The sequence below is a fragment of the Rhinolophus sinicus genome, chromosome 15 (assembly GCF_057876585.1).
Source record: "Rhinolophus sinicus isolate RSI-liver-muscle chromosome 15, RSI-T2T, whole genome shotgun sequence".
Classification (NCBI taxonomy): Eukaryota; Metazoa; Chordata; class Mammalia; order Chiroptera; family Rhinolophidae; genus Rhinolophus; species Rhinolophus sinicus.
Genome location: NC_142515.1, coordinates 26,535,187 through 26,558,345, shown reverse-complemented (window position 1 = coordinate 26,558,345; position 23,159 = coordinate 26,535,187). Strand labels below are relative to the sequence as shown.

General features: G+C 38.6%; 1 protein-coding gene across 18 annotated transcripts in view; it reads left to right on the top strand.

Annotated features, from left to right (window-relative positions):
- The first annotated feature begins 360 nt into the window (after positions 1-360).
- LCOR (ligand dependent nuclear receptor corepressor) overlaps positions 361-23,159 on the top strand; it is a 126,709-nt gene continuing 103,910 nt past the window's right edge. For 2 of the 18 annotated variants that reach the window (XM_074339277.2, XM_074339272.2), the window contains exon 1: positions 367-511. In XM_074339277.2, the coding sequence (XP_074195378.2) occupies positions 415-511 (97 nt within the window). In that variant the 5' untranslated portion in view covers positions 367-414. Of the gene's footprint in view, positions 512-668; positions 1,231-1,516; positions 1,591-1,887; positions 1,952-23,159 lie in introns of those variants that run through there. The other 16 variants (XM_074339290.2, XM_074339274.2, XM_074339276.2 and 13 more) reach the window with 16 other exon arrangements.

Genomic DNA, 23,159 nt, shown 5'->3' with positions numbered 1-23,159 from the left:
CAGTTGGTGCCCGGAGATAGGCAGGTTGGAAGTAATAAATGGGGCTGATTTAAGAAACAAAAAGCCCCGGGAAGGGAAAGGAAAGGGCAGCCGTGGCTTTGGGGACAGTGCGGCGGCGGTGCAGGGTCGCAGGGACTGAGCTCCAGCCGTGGGAAGGCGCCTTCCCGGGCGGCCAGAGGAGGCGGCGGCCACCGCCAAAGACCGCGGGGACGGCCGGCCCCGCCACAGAGTGTGCCCGCCAGGTGCGCTCCCAGGTCGCCGCCAGGGCCACGGTGAGGTGAGGCTGGCCCTGCCCCCGCGCCGCCCCCGGCGGGAGGCGCGACGCCCAGGCCGCGGGTGCGTGCGCGGCCCCGGGCGACGCGGCTGGGCGTGCGCGGGGCCGCGGTGGAGGCAGGGCCGGGCGGGCGGCAGAAGATGGCGAGGGTGTGTAGGCGGCAGCAATGCTCCGTTGAGAGACGCGGCTTTCGGCAAGAACTGGACTCGTGGCGCCACAAGCTCATTCACTGTGTAGGTGAGACTCTCGCCCGGCCGCCTCCGGCTCTCGGGCCGTCCCGCCGCCGGCCACCCCGGACGTGGGAGGAAGCCGGGGGAGAGGCAATTGCTGCTCCGGCCCGCCCGCCCTCTTTTGCTTGAGCGTCCCCCTCCCCCACCCCCCGGAGTGCGGGCGCGCGCGATCTCCGGGCGGGCTCTCCAGGGCTCGGGCCGAAGTGCGCGCGCCTGCCCCTCCCCACGCACCCTCCCCGGGGCGGGCTCTAAGGCGGGAGCGCGAGTCCCTCCTTACCCCCCGCCCCTCCCCGTCCGGAGGCCCGGCGCCGCCGCGAGGTTATTGTGGAGATTGGCCCCACGGTGCTGCCTCGACCGGGGGCGCCGCCGCGGGTCCCGCAGAGCCCAGTGTGGGTCCGGGGGTGGTGTGCTGAGTCTCCGCTCAGCTCTGTCCTCGGCTCTGGCCGGCGACTTCACCCTCCCGCGCCGCCCCTCCCCCACGCGCAGCAACGGCGCGCGCCACCGACCCCGCGTGCACGCGCGGCGGGCAGGCGGGCGCCGGGCGTTCGGGCGTGTGCGAGGCGTGAGGTGGAGATGGGGGCGGAGGGAGCCGGAGCTGTCACAGGCCCCGGGTCCGCCTGACCAAGCCAAGTGGGGTGTCATGGCCGCGGGGGGCAGCGGCTGCACTTCCTCTGCGGGCGGCGGCGGCGGCGGCGGCCGGGGAGTTAATCCTCGACGCTCGGGTCGGTGTGTGTGTATTTGTGTTCCGTGTGTGCGCGGCGAGGAGGAGGGTGAGGGTGGGACCGGGTCCGATAGAGAAGAGAAGTCGCTCTTGTCCCCTCCCGGGGGATTTGCCGGAGCCGCCGCCTAGCCGAGAGCCTAGTCCGCCCGCCGCCTCCCGGACCTTGGGCCGCCCCGGGTGGCTTTTTTCCCCGCGGGCTGAAGGGAGTGTGGACGGGGTCGCTCCGGGAGGGGCTGGGGGGCCGAGCTGCGCCTCTTACACTATGTGTTTTGTCTGTTTTTCTCTCCCAAGGTCCCGTTTCCCTCTGTGCGGCGGCCGGCGGGACTATAAGGGCTTAACTCATATATTTAACCCCCCTCCAAAAAGTAAGTGGCCCGTGTGGTGTCTCCGCTCCGCCCGCCGCCCCCTAGCCCCAGTCCATCCTTGTGTCTTACTCTCCTGTCCTCCAGTATTGTTATTTCCCCATCTTTGCTTCGGTGCTGCTGTGTGGGGAAATGCTCTCTTGTCGTCCTCGGTCCCCCACGCCCAGTCCTCGGGGAGGCCCAGAATTCCAGCCCCCTCCCCACCCGTGGGGAATATTTCTTGGGAACCAGGTCTTCCCCAACAGAATGTAGGAGATTCTGTCCGTTCTCTCGGCCCCCTCATCCCCTCCTTCCCGACAGGGATTCGTTGGAGGAATTATGCAAATCCTGCTTTCTGGTGTCCATTCAGCGGCAATTTCATGCGGTGAGAAGTTCTCTTTGTTGTGCGAGGGGGAGAACAGACACTGATTTAATAGACATATCTGTTGGGGGGAAGGGTGGAGGGGGTGTTGGAGAGGCTCAGTTTGGAAGAATTACAGCACTTGGTTCGCTCAGTGTCTTTGTGTTTGAGCTTTCTGGCTTGACAGGAGGGGTATGCCCTTTACAATGTCCCACAAGGGATGTTTTCTATAATAGATTATAAAGCAAAACTGAAACTTTAAACAAGTCAAAAATAAGGTAATCTTTACTTAGAGGATATAAGCCCTTCCATTTCTGCAGTGTTTCATTAGAAAAATGTATGTGGATTTTAAAGATTTAGACTAACATCAAAATTAATATAAGCAACAATGGTTTAAGGTATTTGATCATATCACTTTGGTTGTCCAAAGGTTAAAAGTATATTTAAGAACGTATGCTTGTGTAAATAATAAAGGCATGAATCAGTTTTTTGGTGTAATTTGTCTTGATATATTTTAAAATTTCCCTCCTGCCAATCCAATCCCAGCGCTGCCCTACAGGAATCCGCCTTTGGGATCAGTTATTTACTCTGCTCTATCTCTGCTCATTTTATTCTTTCAAGTCTATCATACGTTTACTGAAATGTTGTGTCTGCTTAAGCATTTTTTGAGTTATTATTTGTAACCATCATATAAGAGAGTTTATAAAAGGCATTTTAAGTTTTGAGAAGCATGAAATTAATGAGTTTTCAGAATTGTGAGTTAATATAAAATCCTGAAATTATTTTGAAGAATTTTTAGTTTTTGTATTTGCTTTACTTTTTTGGTGATTGGGTTTTTTAGTAGGACTTTTTTATTTTTAAAAGATTTTGGAATTGATGACTATGATCCTGTAGATTTCTTAAGTCACTGTTGCTTTAGATGGTTTTAATGGGTTGTTTGTCTTATTTTAATTCTGTTTGCTTTGAATCCTTGCCTTTTGCCTCAGGCCCCCTTTTTATTAGTCATTGCTAGTGTTAGTGGTTAGTTACTGCTTGCTGCTTGACAAGGCTTTTTTATTTAAATGACTAATAAATCCTGTACATAATCTGAATTGAATATCAAACTTAAGATTCATTTTTTGAAGGAGGATATTAATCTGGTGATAAGTTTTCTTAAAACCTACCTTTAAGTCCAAATTTCCACTTTGAAGGTAGTAAAGTTCAGGAGATATTTAGAGTCCAGAGTACAGAGCAGTATTTTAATCTAAGCAGTAATATATATAGTTGATAGTTTCCCAACTAGAATCAATTTGGTCTCATATTTTCTCTTTTATTATGTGTAATTTTGTGCTTTGAGAGGACAGTTGTAAGGAAATCAACTGTAGTGTTAACTTTCTGTATTTTAAAGGGCTGGCAATGATTCTTACGTGCAGTCCAAATGACAACCATGTATGTTGTTTGTCACTAGCAGATGTAATAATTTATTTTAATGGGATTGGTTCTTAACAGTAACCTTATAATTAATTCTGTTTACTGATTATCTTAATACTTTGGGGTCATTTGGTTTCTAAGTGGATATTTAATTTATAGCAGTCTGGATTAAAAGTGATTCTCATTTCCAAAATCGAGTTCTTCTACTTTTTTGTGGGTGGGGGAGAAGGGAAGAGCATATCTGGATGGTGGTAATGGAGGTAGAGGTGGAGGTGTTGGAGTTTCTATACTAGGCTTTAGTTGAATTGGGAGTTAGTAGCAGGTTCAGACAGTGATTATGATCAAGATGAATACTTGGTCACCAAGTGATTATTGAAGCGTTCTCTGGGACAAGGATGGTCAGTCCATATTCCAGAAAGACTGAGATTCTCTCTGCTGCCTAGTGTGATGTAACCTATTGCTTGGCTGCTCCTCATCCGCGCTGTATTCTCAAGCTCTTCCTGATGTAGGGACAGTTGTGGTGATTTCACCTGAGCTCTAACTTGGCGGAAGGAGGATAGCAAGATGAGTTTCTTTGACTTAGAATTATTTCAGATTGGCCTAATTTCTTTGGATGTGCTTATAGCTGGAGCAATTATAGGAAGCATCTGAATAATGCTATAGTTTTTAGCCTTAGGAGACTACACAGGATGACCTGAAATTTCTTCCAGAGTGAAAATTAGTTCATTGTCTATGAGGACTTGCCACTTCTGAGTACTTGCCTGATCACTTAGTTACTTGTTTGTTTAGTAGTGCTGTTTTAGGAACGAAAGGCAGTTAGGTAAGTACTTCATTTAAATATTTATTAAGCATTTGCCTTGTACTTCATACTGTGGGCAAATGAAGATACTGGGGAGGCTGCCCTAATCTTCAGGAGCTTTTAGTCCTTAGTGAAAATACAGTATATTCAGTTACAGTTCAAGGCAAAATGTGCCTTATGATGGTGCAAGCCAGTGCTAGGGGTGTTTTGAAATGAAAGAAATCTCTTGAGATGATGAAGGAAGGCTTCATGAAGAAATTGGCAGATTTTTGCTTCATTTTGATGAATATGGAAAAGGCATTCCTCTCATGAAAAACAAATGAGCACAAGTGGAAAAGGACAAGAATGAGTTGTCTATTTAAATTGCAATACATGATTCCTGTAGGGGACATATATGTAGGTGATATGTTTGCAAAGGTAGGTTGTAGGATTTTCTAATGCAGGTTATAAAGTGGAGTCTCTTTATTAGGCAGCTTGCAGTTTGCAGCACATTTTGCTCAGTAGCTCAGGGAAGAAATGTTTCCTTTATTTAAGGATTCCATTGTGGAATTCTACAATAATGACACTGATTATTTTTTAAATCACCTTTACAGGGACAATATTGTAATCCACAACAGTGTTTCCTCTAAGTAAGCTCATTTGGAGGCTGTGTTATTCCATTGCACAAAACCTGTTTTTGGAGTTGCCTAAAATCAATAGCATATTTTTTACTACCCTTAGTATTGGAAAATTTTCATACTTAGAGGTTGGGTTTGGTATTTGGAAACAATTAAAAAGTATTTTCTGTGGCAGATAAAGGTATATATAAAATAATGAGATTCATTTTCTTTCTTGGTTTGCAAACGGGGCCTGAAAGCTCAGCACATGGGGCTTGATTTGTTCTGATGTGCCTCTGCATTTCTTGGTTGAGTCTTATTTTCTTTATATCTACCCATCTGTATGTAATCTAGATATTGGGTGGATATGAATAAACAAAGCTTTTATTTTTTTTGTAGTTTGAAGGTGAAAACATACCATCACTATCCTCCAAATCAGGGGTGTGCAAACTTTTGTAAACGTTTTTCACCAAGGGCCATATGCGGTAAAATACACAAACAGCCGGGCCACTAACTCGAGGTGAAGTACGTATTGCCTCACCTGGTTTATTTAAGTTAAATATATTTTTGGAATTTGCTGCGGGCCAATAAAAAATGGATCGCGGGCCGCAGTTGGCCCGCGCGGGCCGCAATTTGGACACCCCTGCTCCAAATTATCTTCTACTTGCAAATATTAAAAAAAATTTTTTTTAACTATTCCTTACACTTGCCCATTGCTTTTGGGATAATTCCAGTGTGAACTATTAGCTCCTTTTATTTACTGTCTCTTGTATGTAGGAAGTATCCCAAATACAGTGGTCCATACCCTGAATTTTTTTTCTTTTTTTTAAATTGAGATATAATTCACATGCCATAAAGTTCACTCCTTTAAAGTATATAATTCAGTGGTTTTTAATTTATTAACAAGGTTGTGCAAACATCAGTATCTTATTGCAGAACTCTTTCATTACACCCCAAAAGAAACTCCATACCCATTACCAGTCATTTCCCATTCCTCCTGTGACCCAGCCCTTGGCAACCCCTAATCTACTTTCTGTAGATTTACCTATTCTGGACATTTCATATAAATGTAATTATGCAATATTTGGCCTTTTGTATCTGGTTTCTTAGCGTGTTTTCAAGATTCATCCATGTTGTAGTATGTATCAGCACTTGATTGCTTTTGATGGCTAAATATTTCATGGGCATACTTATATGGACATGTTTTGTTTATCCATTCATCTTTTGACAGATATTTTGGTTTTTACTTTTTACATATTATAAATAATGCTGCTATGAACATTAGCAGCATTATTTGTGTGGACATTTGTTTTCACTTCTCTTGTATGTACATAGGAGTGGAATTGCTGGGTCATATGGTAACTATGTTTTAACTTTTTGAGGAACTGTGCAACTTTTCTAACTTGGCTGCATCATTTTACATTCCCACCAGCAAAGTGTGAGGATTCAGTTTCCCCACACTCTTGCTAACTCTTGTTATTGTCTGTCTTTTTTTATTATAACTATCCTAGTGGATAGGTATGAAGTGATATCTCATTATGGTTTTGATTAGCATTTCCCTAATGACCAGTAATATTAAGCATCTTTTCATGTTTGTTGACCATCTGTATATCTTTGGAGAAATGTGTGTTCAGATCCCTAGTCCATTTTTAAATTGAGTTATTTGTCTTTTTATTGTTGAGTTTGAATATATTCTAGATACTAGACCCACATCAGTATGTGATTTGCAAGCATTTTTTTCTCATCATACCCTCAATTTGAGAATAATTACAGACCAGAAGATAAACTGCAATGTGTAGTGAAGTCCTCACTTAAGGTCGTGATAGGTTCTATGACTTGAAGTGAACCGATGTATAACGAAACCAATTTTGCCAAAGGCTAATTGATATAAATGAGTTAAGTTACTGTGACATCTCATCAACATTGTAATGAAGTGACAATGAACCAAACAACATTATTCAAGGACCTGCTGTATCTTGTGAAGGGAATAATGGATATAGTCGTGGAGTGATGAGAGGAAACTGGAATTACTCTGGAAAGGCTTCCTTAAACATCCTTTTCTATGAATTACTAAAATTATTAGTTATTTGATGGAGTTGTGTAACAACACAGATGTACTTCGGTATCCAAATCTTCTAAATTCCTGCTTTTCTATAGTGAGGGCTCAGATAATAATGTACATTCCATTATTCCAATCTGTTCTACCCCAGAGTTTTGCATAGGAAATAAAGGTTTGGGTAGAGAGGGATACCTCTACATAGACAATTTGTTCTGAATCTGTTCTGTTTTTAAGTTTGAATAGCGAGAATCTATACAATAGCAGTATTTTTTTTTTTTTTTTTAAGATTTTATTGGGGAAGGGGAACAGGACTTTATTGGGGAACAGTGTGTACTTCCAGGACTTTTTTTCCAAGTCAAGTTGTTGTCCTTTCAATCTTAGTTGTGGAGGGTGCCGTTCAGCTTCAAGTTGTTGTCCTTTCAGTCTTAGTTGTGGAGGGCGCAGCTCAGCTCCAGGTCCAGTTGTCATTGCAGTTGCCATTGCTAGTTGCAGGGGGCGCAGCCCACCATCCCTTGCAGGACTCGAGTAGTTGAACCGGCAAACTTGTGGTTTGGAGCCCACTGGCCCATGTGGGAATCGAACCGGCAGCCTTCGGAGTTAGGAACATGGAACTCCAACCGCCTGAGCCACTGGGCTGGCCTAGAATAGCAGTACTTTTGAAATTTAAGATTACGTTTTTGTGTGAAAAACCCAGATATCTATCTAACAGGTTATGTTTATGGCAAATTATTATATGATGCTACAACGTACCTTTGCAAGCATATCATCTATATATCCCCTATGGGAATTTATTTTCTGGTCCTAAACTGAAATCAGCTTTTCAAAAGACTATTTTGAATTTTGTCATTAGTCTTAGTTTCTGTGAGTTGGTTAGATTTGGTCTGTCACAAAGTGTCAGGTGTAGTGATGGCCTAAGGTTTAAATTGAGAATCTTATGAAGTAGGTGGCAGAATTAGTCTGAGAATCTTTTACTTAATGGATTGTCTGTGAGGAGCAAGTTAGGAAAGCAGTATAGTGATGATTGACACCATCTAATGATTTTTGTCTTGTTTTTATTCCTTTTGCTTTACATGTTTATATTTATCTTTATTAAAGAGAATTACGTATTCTTTGGGTATAATAATCAGTTTTCTGAATTAACTATTATGCAGTCCAAGGAAGTTATATGTATAAAGCCAGTTTTTATTGAGTGCCTTTATTTTAATGAGTTTTTACCAAGTTTTGGGTAATGTGTATTTTTGAATTTTAAGAGCAAGAATGTTTCAAAGGGAATGGCTAAAAATAAAAAAATATGAATGTAACCAGTAATTTAGACTTAATTTCAAATTTTGATGTTGAGAAACTAAAAATGAATATCTTTGAGACATTTCGTACTAAAGAGAACAAAATAATTCAAGTCAGTTGTATCTTACAGTTGTATTAAATACTATTACAAAAGTATCGTTTGAAGTAAAAGAGTATTTCTTATAACTTAATCATTAATAGTTTATCCATCACAGTTGTTTTACTGAATTTGAAGGGGATCATTTAGACACAAAATTGTCTCGGGAGATTTTTGATAAGTGTAACCTGGGGAATAAGTAAACAAAAAGACTTGACATAGAACACAGGAAGTGTCAGAAAAATCTATTAATTGTGCCATCATTTTATATCTGCATAGCACATTTTATATTTTTTAGAAAAGTTTCACATACATTATTTTGTCTTTATTTAGAAATGTAGGAAGATAAAGATGGGTATTTAAAAAAAATTGGTCAGTTGGGAAACATTGAGTAATAACTATTATTAAATCAATTGGGATTTCCCTTAGCATAAATGCTTCCCTCTTATCCACAGAAATAATTGTATGATATTTTAATGTTTGAAACATTTACCTAACTTCTCAGGTAAAAGTAAAATGGAACTAAACTGTTCCAGAAGCAAACTTTTAAATTATCTTGGTCTAATTGCTGTATGAAATTACATAATAGTTTTCTATCTCTGTTAAAGATGATACACATCGAGACTTTTTGGGTTAGAAGAATTGATACCAATATTATTTCCCATGGTAATTATTAATGGAAAAACTTGTATGATGAGAATTTTCACTCTGATTGGTAATGCTTCATAGTCTGACTGTTACTTATTCAGTGTCATGATTAGCTTTTTTTTTTTTTTTTTTAAGATTTTATCGGGGAAGGGGAACAGGACTTGATTGGGGAACAATGTGTACTTCCAGGACTTTTCCAAGTCAAGTTGTTGTCCTTTCAGTCTTAGATGTGGAGGGCGCAGCTCAGCTTCAGGTCCAGTTGCCGTTGCTAGTTGCAGGGGACGCAGCCCGCCATCCCTTGCAGGAGTCGAACCAGCAACCTTGAGGTTGAGAGGACGTGCTCCAACCAACTGAGCCATCCAGGAGCTCAGCAGCAGCTCAGCTCAAGGTGCTGTGTTCAATTTTAGTTGCAGAGGGCGCAGCCCACCATCCCTTGCGGGAGTCGAGGAATTGAACTGGCAACCTTGTGGTTGAGAGGACACGCTCCAACCAACAGAGCCATCCGGGAGCTCAGCAGCAGCTCTGAGCCATTTGGCAGCTAGCTCAGCGGCAGCTCAGCTCAAGGTGCTGTGTTCAATCTTAGTTGCACCATACCTGGCAGGACTCGAGGAGTCGAACCGGCAACCTTGTGGTTGAGAGCAGGTGCTCCAACCAACTGAGCCATCTGGCCACCTGGGAGCTGAACGGCAGCTCATTGACTTCATTCTTGTTGCGGAGGGCGCAGCTCACTGGCCCATGTGGGAATCGAACTGGCAGCCCCGCTGCCCAGAGCTCATGCTCTAACCAACTGAGCCACCCGTTCGCCCCCCATGATTAGCTTATTTTTAATAAAATCTGAATCATTTTATTTTGTCATGATCATTATCAATAAATGACAATTGCGTATGTTTCTCGTATTGACTTTTTTAAAGGTTGCCAGAGGGTGAAGGCATGTTCTCCCTCTCCTAAATTCACAAAATGAAGGGGAAGAAAACTTTATTTTACAAGTATCTACAGGGTATATCTTAGTAATAGAAAATCCCACAGGTGAAAACGTGAATATACCACAAAGCAATATATTTCATTTTACAGCAGAATTCATACCTGATTTAATAATATAAGTACATGCTACACTAGTGCATTTAGAATTCTTGGTTTATACAAATTTTAAAAATAAGTGTACAATGTGTGTACAGGAAGGAATTGTTGAATTTGTTGTATTAAGACATGCTCATGTTCAGTTTGTTGCTCTCTTTCAGTTTGCTGCTCTATTTTTTTTATTGTCCCCAGTGCATGGGTATTTGTCAGCTTTTTACTGAAGACTGCCCTTCTCTGTAGGCATATTTTCCAGGTCATTTGTAGGTATTTACCTCTATTACCCACCATATTCTGCTGTTCTCTTACCTTGCTTTCCATCTTTTAGATTCATGATTTATCAAAGGTAGAAGTGATGCTAGAACTTTTCTTGTTCAACCATATTAAAGGGAAAGGAATTTTAAAACAATCTTTCATTTGGGAAAACTTCAAACATACACAAAAGTAGAACTGTACAGTGAAAACTCAGATACATCAGCTAATGGCCATTGTTTCATTCCCACTGGATTATTTTGAAGCAAATCCCAGACATATTTAGTAGTGAATCTTTTTTACAATCTTTTGTATAGTGCTATCTCCCTCTTCCCATCTCCCATCCACAGCAAGTGGTTCATAAATTTAAAAAAATACGATACTATCGAAATATGGAGAAGACAAGTTTTTGTTTTGTTTTATTAATGTTTGGTAAAAGCTACCATATATTCCGCATTTACTATGTGCCAGACAGGAGAGCCCGTTGATGTTAATATCTGTTTTACAGGTGAAGAAACAGATTTAGAAAGATTAAGGATTTCATTCATGGTTACCCAGCTAAAGAGTGGTATACCCAGGATTGAAATTCAAAAGCCTGTGTTTGTTCATCTTAAGCATTATAGAGCAACACCCTTGTCTTAGACTTCCCTATTTGGTTCCACCATGTTGCCCCCTCTTTCTTTGTTTCCAACTACTGATTGCATGCTTATATCATATTAAAGAATTCTGGTTTCTCTACCCATAATCTCACCGTAAATGGTAACATAATTATTCTTTAAATTCCCTGGCCTAGAATGACTTGCCTCTTTCTCTTCAGCATTATGATCCTGTTGTGTCTTAACTTTTTCTTCTTGATTTTTTAGTTTTGTCAGTAGTATTCAGGGCTAAGTAGGTTTCTGAGCGGAATGTTTCCATTGGCTTAGTTTAATTTCATATGTTGCCATACTGGCCTTTCTTCACCATTGGCTGAGATTTGAGCATAGCCGTGGAAGAGGAAAGACAGCAAAGGATAGCCAAGTGATTCCAGGCCTTAAGCGTGGTGAGCCTTCCATGTGGACCAACCTAGTTCACAGAGCACTTTGAAGTTGGTAACAAAAGCTTAAGTAAAAGTGTGTAGGTGCATGGCCTTTTCTGTTCATCTCCTTCCCAGAGACCTCAAGTGGGATTGAAGGGAGGACCAACATAAAGCAGATTGAGGTCAAAATTCCAAATTCCTGGATTTTAGCCAAATATCTTCTCAATCCCAACCTTCGAACTGTGATTTAGATTTAGTGCAGTTGGCAATAAATATTTTAAAATGTGTGGTAGAAAGGGAAGTTGCTGAGTAGTGTGTACATTCTGAGAAGGAGGAAAGATTTGGCAAATTTTTAAATGATGCACTGTTTTGGTAATTTCAAACATCACTGATCTTAGACAAAATGCTTCATTAGTAGATACAGAAGATGTTGTGACAAAGGTAATAGGGAGAAATTCCCACCAAAATAAAATGGGAAACTCCTTACCTCAGACGGACTATAAATGTTTGTAAATGTCCGTGTTGAAATTCAGTGTTTTATTGCATGATTAATGCTATAAATACTTAAAAAATATATGTGTTAGGTTATGTGAATTTTTATTCAGCTAGTAAGGAAGCTGACAGACTTTTTAACTTATGTAGGTGGGCATTGATTGGCATAACTGATCACAATAAAATGGTACTTTAATTATGAATGGGCATTAAGAAGTCCATAAGTCTTTGGGAACAGTTACTGATAAAAATCTTTAAACTGGTCATTTCTCTATGAGTTTAATATAACTAATACATCTTTTTTTTAAAATGGTTTAGTTAATATATCACCTATGTCCCATGGTCAGCGCACTAAATTTTACTTACTGTTTACCTATTGAAAACCTCACAAGGGTCTTTAGGAGTAATATTTTTATGACACTATGTTAGATACTTTAGATCTCATTTCTGTTCTGGAAAGAGAATACATCAAGATAAAAATAATTTAATAGTTAAATTAATATGGATTAATTTCCAACAATTATGAGAGGTACTTGAGTTTTGCTATTTTGACTTCTTAAAAGAAAAACTAGTATGATTAAAGTGGTAAAACTATTTTCCATGTGAGATTTGTACATTTACTATATAGCCTTTCACTGTGGAATTTTTATTAAAATAGATTTTGGCATGTTAAAATAAGTAGGCATATCCAGAGTCAGAAATCCACATAAGCCCACTCAAAACAGTTTCAAGACACATGGTTACCAATGTACAAACTTATCTAGCAGATGACATTTCCTTTGGCCCCTCTCTCCTTAGGCAAAGAACTTCCGTTTAATTTTATGTAACATATCCAAATCAGATTAGTACATTTTATTGGTGAAAGGCAAGGGTAAATTCATAAATGGGGGGAAGACAGAGAAGAGAAACTAGAATTTTCCACATTAGTGAAGACTTTAGGTAGGACTTATCAGGAGCTTTCAATCTGTGTGGGACTTTTTTTTTTTAAGTAGGCCACATAGGTGACAGTCCAACCTCAATAGTTTTGGTCAAGACTGTTAAACTATTAGGAAGATTGAATTAGTCACAGATTTTGATGTTTTAAAAGCAAGAGAATGTAAATTAGTGGAGACTATTCTAATGTAGTTACATTGATAATAAATTGACATTGTAGCAAGGATAAGGGCCCAGAGGTGTTGATCACCCAGACAGTTTTTGCCTTTTTTTCCTTTCCTGAGGACTTAAATTTTATTTTGGAAAAAGTGGAACGTTTGTTCTTATTAACTGATTAATAAATGTTTATGTATTAACTCTCAGACATTATTTGATAGAAATTATTTCTTAAAACTATATGAAGATGTTTAGGTTACTGTTCCTAAGTCAGCTAATCCATATTTTGTCAGATGTTCTTTAACAAGTAATCCAGATGAAATCAACTATTTTGAGGAGTATGAATATACCGCCAGTTACAAGTAGAAAGAAGGTAAAGAATAAAGACTATTAAGAAACAGGAAGGGTCTGTTGTCAAATCATGCTGCTGCCAACGTCTGGTTTCTGTGACACAAGAACAGAAGTGTAAGCAATGATAGTAATGATATTGTTGCTGTTATATTTGAATGGATTATGAAATATGCAGCACCTTTTAAACCTTGATGCTGAGAGGATGCTCACTCAGATGGCAGAATACACAGGATCTTCAGATGTTTGGTCTAATGATGCAGCCTAGGATTCTGCCAGGAATGTTCTTTCAGGAATGAGTAACTTCCTTTTGCATGATACAGATTTTCATTCATCTCCTTCCCTGTGCTATGTATCTCCATCTTTCCTTTATGTTTCTTTTTCTCTCTCTTTGTGCATGTAAAATAAGTTGATATGTTTGGAAATATATCAAATTAAGAAGTAAACTGAATTAATTTTTGAAATAAATGTATGTATGTATTAGTCTGGGGAAACAGATGCCTTCAGAATCCATGGAGATAAGAATGACTGTAGAAGTAGAAACAATGGTGGTCATAGTTAAGAGAATGAAATTAATGAGACAGTTCAGCAATGAAATATAGTCAATGAAATTTGTTTTTAGTGAGCATTTTTGGCTCTACTTGCATCATTGTTTATATTAAGTCCATAAACCAATTTTATTTTGGTATAATGCCAGCAGTTTTGTCTCTTCTGGCGTTTATCTGTTTATGAATTTTTTAAAAACTTGAGATGCAGCTGTTCTTGAAGTTAAGCATTGGTTCTTCCATTTGCTTTCTTTTTTTTTTTTTAAACGCCAGGTTACATGAAGAACATTTGATGAACTTCTAGAGAAAATACATAATGCACAAAAATTTTAGAATGAATTTGCATGCTTTTCAGATATTAATGTGAAGAGTGAATCCCTTAAAGATTGTATTTTGATAGTATGGAAGAGGTTGTTAAATGTACTCTGTATTCAGAAGTTTAATTCCTCACAACTGTTTACCACATTCTGAGGCCCATTTTGGAAATACTTGAGCATACAATAACACCACCACCACTAATAAAATGGGGCTTTGATTTAGGCAGACCTGGGTACAAATTTTATCTTCACATTTTACCAACTATGGAATAAATACAGAGAGGACTAATTTTAGTTTCTTATATGAGATAGTATTAATAGTAAACACTGTGTAGGAGGGTTGCAAGAATTGACTAAGAGGCAAAGACCTTCATCTTTGCTTAAAAAATAATAGGCCACTTGAAAAATATCTGTTGAAGCTGGTTCATAAAATTTGTTCTTTGTATATATACTCCTGAAATAGTAACACAATTTAAAAAAAAATATTTTTGTAATATAGAATGATTGTTCTCTCTGGAACTTAAATTGTACTGTGTTTGATCTAGTCAAATCTTTCATATATTTACAACTTCTCTGTGTAATGGTTTGGGTGATGACAACTTATATGTCATTAATGTTACATTTATCATGACATTCTACAGGATAGAATGGCAAAAAATGCTCAAGTTTTTGTTTTTTGCCAACTAACAAATACTACATGTTTTTTCTTAGGTGAAAATTATGAGGTTGGGTGGCTGGTTAGCTCACTTGGTTAGAATGTGCTGCTCTTAACAATAAGGTTGCTGGTTCCATCCCCACATGGGCCACTGAGCTGCGCCCTCCACAACTAGATTGAAACAACTACTGGGAGCTGATGGGTCCTGAAAAAACACACTTAAAATAAATTTTAAAAAGTTAAAAAAAAATTATGAGGTTTTTCTTAGTTAAAAATACAGTTCCATCTTAGTCATGAAGTGGGAAAACCCCCGAAGCAGGAGCACTAGGTTCTAGTATGACTATGGCTGTATGGTTTTGAATAAGTACATCACTTAATCTCTGCAGTTTGCTTTCCTTACCTGTAAAATAAGAAGGTCTTAGAGCCTTCTAATTACAATATTTTGAGAAAATTATGTTGATTCACTATGGAATTAGTTCTATTTTTACTTTTTTGAGGAACCTCCATACGCTTTTCCATAGTAGCTGCACTAATTTACATTCCCACCGTCAATGCACAAGGCTTCCCTTTTCTTCACATTTTTTGTTTTTTTGATACTAGCCATTCTGACAGGTGTAAGGTGATAACCTCACTGTAGTTTTGATTTGCATTTTCCTGATTAATGATGTGGAGCATCTTTTCATGTACCTGCTTGGCCATTTGTATGTCTTTTTTGAAAAATGTCTAATCAGATCTTCGGCCCATTTTTAAATCAGATTGTTTGCTTTTCGCTGTTGAGTTGTATGAGTTCTTCATATATTCTGGGTATTAACCCAAATATTTGGAAATATTTTCTCCCATTGTAGTAGGTTGTATTTTCATTTTGTTGCTTCCTTTGCTGTGCATAAGCCTTTTATATTTGATGTAGAATCACTTATTTTTGCTTTTGTTACTTTTGCTTTTGGTGTCAAATCCAAAAATTCATCTCCAAGATCAATGTCAAGGGGCTTTCTCCTAGGAGTTTTATAGTTTCAGGTCTTATGTTCAAGTCTTGAATCCATTTTGAGTTAATTTTTATGTATGCTCTAAGACAGAGGTCCAGTTTCATTGCTGTGCAATTTTCCTAACACCATTTATTAAAGAGGCTTTCCTTTCCCCATTGTATATTCTTGGCTCCTTTGTTGTAAATTGGCCATATATACATAGGTTTATTTCTGGGCCCTCTATTCTGTTCCATTGATCTATGTGTCTGTTTTTATGCCAATACCATTCTTTCTTAATTATTATAGCTTGTAATATGGTTTGAAAGCAGGAAGCGTGTTGCCCCCATTTAGTTGTTTTTTCACAAGATAACTTTGGCTATTTGGGTTTTTTTTTATGGTTCCATACAAATTTGTCGATTGTTTGCTCTATTTTTGTGAAAAATGACATTGGAGGTTGGATTGTGTTGAATCTGTATATTGCTTTGGGTAAGTATGGACATTTTAACATTATTCTTCTAGTCCATGAGCACAGACTATCTTTCCATTTACTTGTATCTTCATCAATTCTTTCATTAATGTCTTAACAGTTTTCAATATACAGGTCTTTATCACGTTTTTGGTTAAATTTACTCCTAGGTATTTTTTTCTTTTTGATGCAATTGTAAATGGCATTGTTTTCCTAATTTCTCTTTCTCCTAGTTCATTATTAGTGTGTATAGAACTGCAACAGATTTTTGTGTATTGATTTTTGTATCCTGCAACTTTACTGAATTGGTTTATTCTAACAATTTTTGGTGGATTCTTTGGGGTTTTCTCTATATAATATGCTATCTACAAATAATGACAGTTTTACTTTTTCCTTCCCAATTTGGATGCTTTTTTCCCCCTTCTGGGTAGGACTAACAATATAGTTACGTACTGCATAAGGATATTTCAGTCATCGAAGGACTGCATGTGTGACGGTTGTCCTGTAAGATTAAAATGGAGCTGAAAATTTTCTATTGCCTAGTGACATCCCAGCTGTCTTAATGTAGTGAAATGCATTACTTACGTGTTCATGGTGATGCTGGTTTAAACAAAACTACTTCGTTGCTAGTTGTATAAAAGTAAAGCGCATACAGCTATGTACAGTACGTAATACTTGATAAATGACTATATTATTGGTTTGTATATTTACGATACTATACTTTCTATCGTTATTTTAGAGTGTATTCTTTCTACTTATAAAAGTTTGGTATAAAACAGCATGCTGTGTCACACCAGCAGCATCCTCATACATCATGTGCTTACCTCATTTTTTATTGTATCGTTTCTCCTGTTTTGATTTAATCTCTTTTTCTTTTGTATGGTAACATGCTGTGCAGGCTTTTAGCCTAGGAACAATAGGCTATACCATATAGGCTGCATATCTAGTAAGTACTGTATAGGTTTAAGTATACTTTATGCCTAATGATGCATTTCTCAGAATATATTCCTGCCATTAAGTGGTGCATGACTCTACTATGTTAAGTAAAACTGGTGAGAGTGGGCGTCCTTGTCTTATTCCTGATCTTAAAGAAAATGCTTTTAGCATTTCATGATTGAGTATGATGTTAGCTGTGGTCTTGTCATATAGGGCCTTTATTTAGTATGTTGAGGTACATTTCCTCTATACCCACTTTGTTGAGAGTTTTTATCATAGAGGGAGTTGAATTTTTTCAAGTGCTTTTTCTGCATCTATTGAGATGATCATATGACTTATCCTTCAGTTTGTTAATGTGTATCACATTGAATGATTTGCAGATTTTGAACCATCTTTGCATCCCTGGAATAAATCTCACTTGTGGTCATGATATATTATCCTTTTATGTATTGTTGAATTGTTTGCTAATACAGTTGACCCTTGAACAACACGGGTTTAAACTGCATGGGTCCACTTATGCAGATATTTTTCAGTATATTTTCTCTTCCTTATGTTTTCCTTAATTATATTGTTACCTAGCTTTAATGTAAGAATACAGTATATAACACATAACATATAAAGTGTGTGTTAATTGACTGTGTGATTAGTAAGGCTGCTGGTCAACAATAGGCTATCAGTTAAGTTTTGAGGGAGTTGAAAGTTACACATGGTAAGAGTGGTACCTCGGTTTTCGAACGTCTCTGTTGACGAACGCTATAAATTTTGGTTTATGAACGCCATAAATTTTATGGATCTATGGTATCATTGGATAGTAAAATTCACGGTAAATTTGCAGTTTTAGGGGTTGATTTTAAAGGTCTGGAATGGATTAATCCATTTTGCATTACTTTATGGGGAACCTGCCTCTGTTTTCGAATGTTTCAGAACTCAAACAATCTTCTGGGATGGATTATGTTCGAAAACCGAGGTACCACTGTATTGTTAGTGTCAACTGTATTGTTTTGAGGGTTTTTGCATCTATGTTCATCAGGAATATTGGCCCGTAATTTTCTTGTGACATTCTCCTCTGGTTTTGGTAGCAGGGTAATGATGGCCCTGTGAAATGAATTTGGAAAGAGTTCTATTTTTCTACTTTTTGGAAGAGTGTGAGAAGAACTGGTATTAATTCTTCTCTAAATATTTTGGTAGAATTTATCAGTGAAGCCACCTGGTTCTGAGCTGTTGTTTGTTGGAAGGTTTTTGATTACTGATTCAGTCTCCTTACTAGTGATGGATATATTCAGATTTTTTATTTTTTCATGATCCAGTCCTGGTTGTTTTTATGTTTCTAGTAATTTATCCATTTCTTTGAGGTTGTCCAATTTGTTGGCATATAGTGATTGTTCATAATCTTTTTGTATTTTTGTCATGTCAATAATAACATCTCTTATTTCTGAGTATATTTGGGTCCTCTCTTTTTCTATGTGCATCTAGCTAAAGGTTTGTCAGTTTTCTTTATCTTTTGAAAGAACCAACTCTTTATTTTACTGATCTTTTCTATTGTTATTTTTTTTCATCTCTATTTTATTTATTTCTGCTCTCTGTTATATTCTTCCTTATAATTTAGGGCTCTGTTTGTTCTTTTTCTAGTTTCTTGAGGTGTAAAGTTAGATTGTTTGAGACTTTTCATGTTTCTTGAGGTAGGCATTTATCACTGTGCATTTCCCTCTTAGAACTGCTATTGCTGCAGCCCATCAATTTTGGTATGTTAACATTTCCATTCTCATTTGTCTCAAAGTATTTTTTTCTGTTTTTATTCATTGAGCCATTGGTTTAGTAGCATATTGTTTAATCTCCACATACTTGTGAATTTTCCAGTTTTCTTTGTGTAATTAATTTCTAGTTTCGTATCATTGTGGTCAGAAAAAATGCTTGATACGATTTTATTCCTCTTAAATTTATTAAGAGTTGTTTCTTGACCTAACATATGATGTACCTTGGAAAATGTTCCATGTGAACTTGAGAAGAATGTGTATTCTGCTGCTTTTGGATGCAGTGTTTTCTAAGTCTAATGGGTCGTTTAAAGCCGATGTTTTCTTATTGGTTTTCTGTTTGGATGATCTATCCATTAATGTATGTGGGATATTAAAGTCCCCTTTTATTGTTATAGTGCTCTCCGTTTCTCCCGTTAGGTCTGAATATTTGCTTTATATGTTTAGGTGCTCCTGTGTTTGGTGTATAAATACTTACAAGTGTTATACTTTCTTGTTGGGTTGATCTCTTTATCATTATGTAATGCCCTTCTTTGTCTTTTTTTTTCTTTAAGATTTTTATTGGGGAAGGGGAACAGGACTTTATTGGGGAACAGTGTGTATGTACTTCCAGGATTTTTTTCCAAATCAAGTTGTTGTCCTTTCAATCTTAGTTGTGGAGGGTGCCGTTCAGCTTCAAGTTGTTGTCCTTTCAGTCTTAGTTGTGGAGGGCACAGCTCAGCTCCAGGTCCAGTTGCCATTGTTAGTTGCAGGGGGCACAGCCCACCATCCCTTGCGGGAGTCGAACCGGCAACCTTGTGGTTTAGAGGACGCGTTCCAACCAACTGAGCCATCCGGGAGCTCAGCAGCAGCTCTCAGCTCAAGGTGCTGTGTTCAATTTTAGTTGCAGGGGGCGCTGCCCACCATCCCTTGCGGGACTCGAGGAGTTGAACTGGCAACCTTGTGGTTGAGAGCCCACTGGCCCATGTGGGAATTGAACTGGCAGTCTTCGGAGTTAGGAGCACGGAGCTCCAACCGCCTGAGCCACCGGGCCAGCCCCCCTTCTTTGACTTTTACTATAGTCTGTTTAAAGTCTATTTTTTCTGATACAAGTATGGTTACTCCAGCTTTATTTTGGTTTCCATTCTCATGGAGTATCTTTTTCCGTAGTTTCAGTTAGTATCCTTACATCTAAAAAGTTTCTTGTAGGTAGTGTATAGGTGGGTATTTTTTTATTGTTCATTTCAGCCACTTTGTGTTTTGATAGGAAAATTTAGTCCATTTGCATTTAAAGTAATTATTGATAATATGTGCTTGTTACCAGTATCTTAATTGTTTTCTGGCTGTTTTTGTAGTTCTCTGTTCCTTTCATTTTTCTTCCTTTGTGGTTTGATGACTTTCTTTAGTAGTATGCTTATGTTTCTTTGTATTTTGTGTATTAACTGTCAGGTGTTTGCTTTGTGGTTGCCACGAGGCTTACAAATAACATATCTATAGCATTCTACTTAAGTTGATAACAGCTGAAGTTTGATCCCCTTATAAAGGCTAACATTATTACTCCTCAGTTTGTGTTTTTGATGTCACATTTTATATCTTTAATTATTATGTATTCTTTGATTATTGTAGTCATAGTTATTTTTACTACTTTTATCTTTTAACATTTATACTAGCTTTATAAGTGATTAATCCACTACCTTTACTATATAGGGTATTTTGCAGAGTATAATGTGCACTTTTTGGCCCAAATTTGTGAAGGAAAAATAAGGATGTGCATTATACATGGATGGTACTAATTCTATATCTGTAAATGTTTTTAATTCTTTTATTTATGCTTATGAGTTAAAAGTGAACTCTAGAAATCAATAATGATATCCAGGGCGGACGGGTGGCTCAGTTGGTTCGAGCACAAGCTCTGGGCAACAGGGATGCTGGTTTGATTCCCACATGGGCCAGTGAGCTGCACCCTCTGCAACTAGAATGAAGTCAATGAGCTGCTGCTGAGCACCTGGGTGGACAGATGGCTCAGTTGGTTGGAGCACCTGCTCTCAACCACCAGGTTACGGGTTCGACTCCTCGACTCCCGCAAGGGGTGGTGGGCTGCGCCCCCTGTGACTGCGATTGAACACAGCACCTTGAGCTGAGCTGCTGCTGAGCTCCCGAATGGCTCAGTTGGTTGGAGGGCGTGGCTCTCAACCACAAGGTTGCCGGTTCCACTCCCGCAAGGGATGGTGGGCTGCGCCCCCTGCCACTAACAATGGCAAGTGGACCTGGAACTGAGCTGTGCCCTCCACAACTAAGATTGAAAGGACAACAACTTGACTTGGAAAAATCCTGGAAGTACACACTGTTCCCCAATAAAGTCCTGTTCCCTTTCCCCAATAAAATCTTTAAAAAAATAAAATAATGATACCCGTATGCAAAATAATACCCTGGAATACGATAATAGGTTTTGTTGAACTTACTACAAACTTGCAACAGCGAAGAGTTCTTGGCCTTCTATGATGGGTAAATATCATAAATTTGTTAGCGGTACATAAAATTTCTTGTACTTTGAATCTATCTGTTCTTGTGTTTTGTAATTACTTGTTACATAAAATTTCTTGTACCATAATATGTTTAAAAATAAATGCTAGAATTCCTTTTATAATACAAAAAACAAGTACCTAAATGTAAACAAATAATGTGAATTAAAAAATTAAAATGAAAGATTTTTTTCCCCTGAAAGTTTGGGCCAAAAATGTGGGTGTGCATTATACACAGGAGCACATTATACATGGCAAAATATAATATTTGTCTTTTCAGTGACATTTCTTTCATACGTGTTTTGCACCCTTTTCAGCTTAAAGAAATCCTTTTAATATTTTCTTTGTATTGCTGGGTTAGTGGTGATGAACTCCTTTAGCTTTTGCTCGCCTAGAGAACTCTTTGTCTTTCCTTCGTTTCTGAATGATAACTTTGCTGGGTATACATGGTTGGAGGTTTTTTGTCCCCCCCCCCCCCCCCCCCAGTATTTTGACTATATTGTGCCACTCCTGTCCTGCAAAGTTTCTGCTGAAAAATCGGCTGATAATCTTAGGATGGTTCACTTGTAAGTAACAAGTTGTTTTTCTCTTGCTGCTCATAATCTCTCCTTTTAACTTTTGATACTGTAATTATAACATGTCTTGGTGTTGGTCTCTTTAGGTTCCTCTTATTTAGAATTCTCTGGGCTTCCTGGATCTGGCTCTGTTTCCTTCTCCAGGTTAGGGAACTTTTCAGCCATTATTTCTTCAAATAAGATTTCTAAATTTTTCTGGGAGCCCCAAGATGTGAATGTTAGTCAGTTTGATGCTGTGCCATAAGTCCCTTAAGCTATCTTGCTTTCATTCTTTTTTTGTTTCTGCTGCTCTGGGTTAGTTCTAGTCCCTTGTCTTTGAACTGGCTTATCCTTTCTTTTGCTTCATCTAGTCTGTTGTTGAACCCCTTTAGTGTATTTTTCAGTTCAGTTATTGTATTAAACATGTAATTTAATCTTCATAATAATCTTATCAGGTGGGTATTATTTTTATTTTGTAGATAGAAAAATGGCTGTGTGGATTGATGCTACTACAATCCACACCTCAGTTGTGGTATCCAGCCTCAACTGGACTGTCAGCACTGAGAATTCTTTAGTGTATTTTTGGTCAGTTCCTCCAGTTTACCATAATGGCTCACTTTTTGCCACTGTGCACTCCTACTTCTCTCTTAGCTGATGATCTTGTCACCTACAGAACAATGCAAATTGAGGCTCTTGAAACTGAATATTTTCCCAACATTTTTGTTCTCATCCCTAGGACTACTTGGAAAACTTGAGAAAAACACCTTTAAAGCATTGTTTCAAATATTGACCATCTGAACAAAACCACTGAGATATTTGTAAAAATTGAAATTTTGAGGTCTTACCCCAGATCTGCTAAATCCGAATCTTCTTAGGTCGGGCGTGGGAATCTTTTACACAGTTCTCTCAAGTGATTCTTGTACAAACTGAAGCTTTAAAACCACAGGTATATAGAATAAAGTTACTTTAACTAGTGTGCAGGACCCTCCAAGATATCTGATCCCAGCCTACTTCTTCAATCTCAGCTCTGCGTATCCTGCCCAGTTCCCACTCTAATTCCTCAAATCCTCTAACCACAAAATACGGGTCACTCTTTTTCTAGTGTGAAAGCCTTATACTACTTTATTTACCTCTTTCCCTTTGATTCTCTAATTCTACCTCTTCTAGTTTGCAAGACCCTTGGACAGTGACCATGTTATGCTTTTTTTGTATTTTAAGTATTTGGCAAAGTGACTGACACACAATGGATGCTCGGTAAGTATTTGTGGAAAAGTAGAAAATAGTACTTTGAAATACTACTGGCTAAACAAGTGACTGAAATGATTAAGAGATAGTGTTCTATTTATAGTGACTTAAGTTATTTAAGCAAAAACAAAGCATGA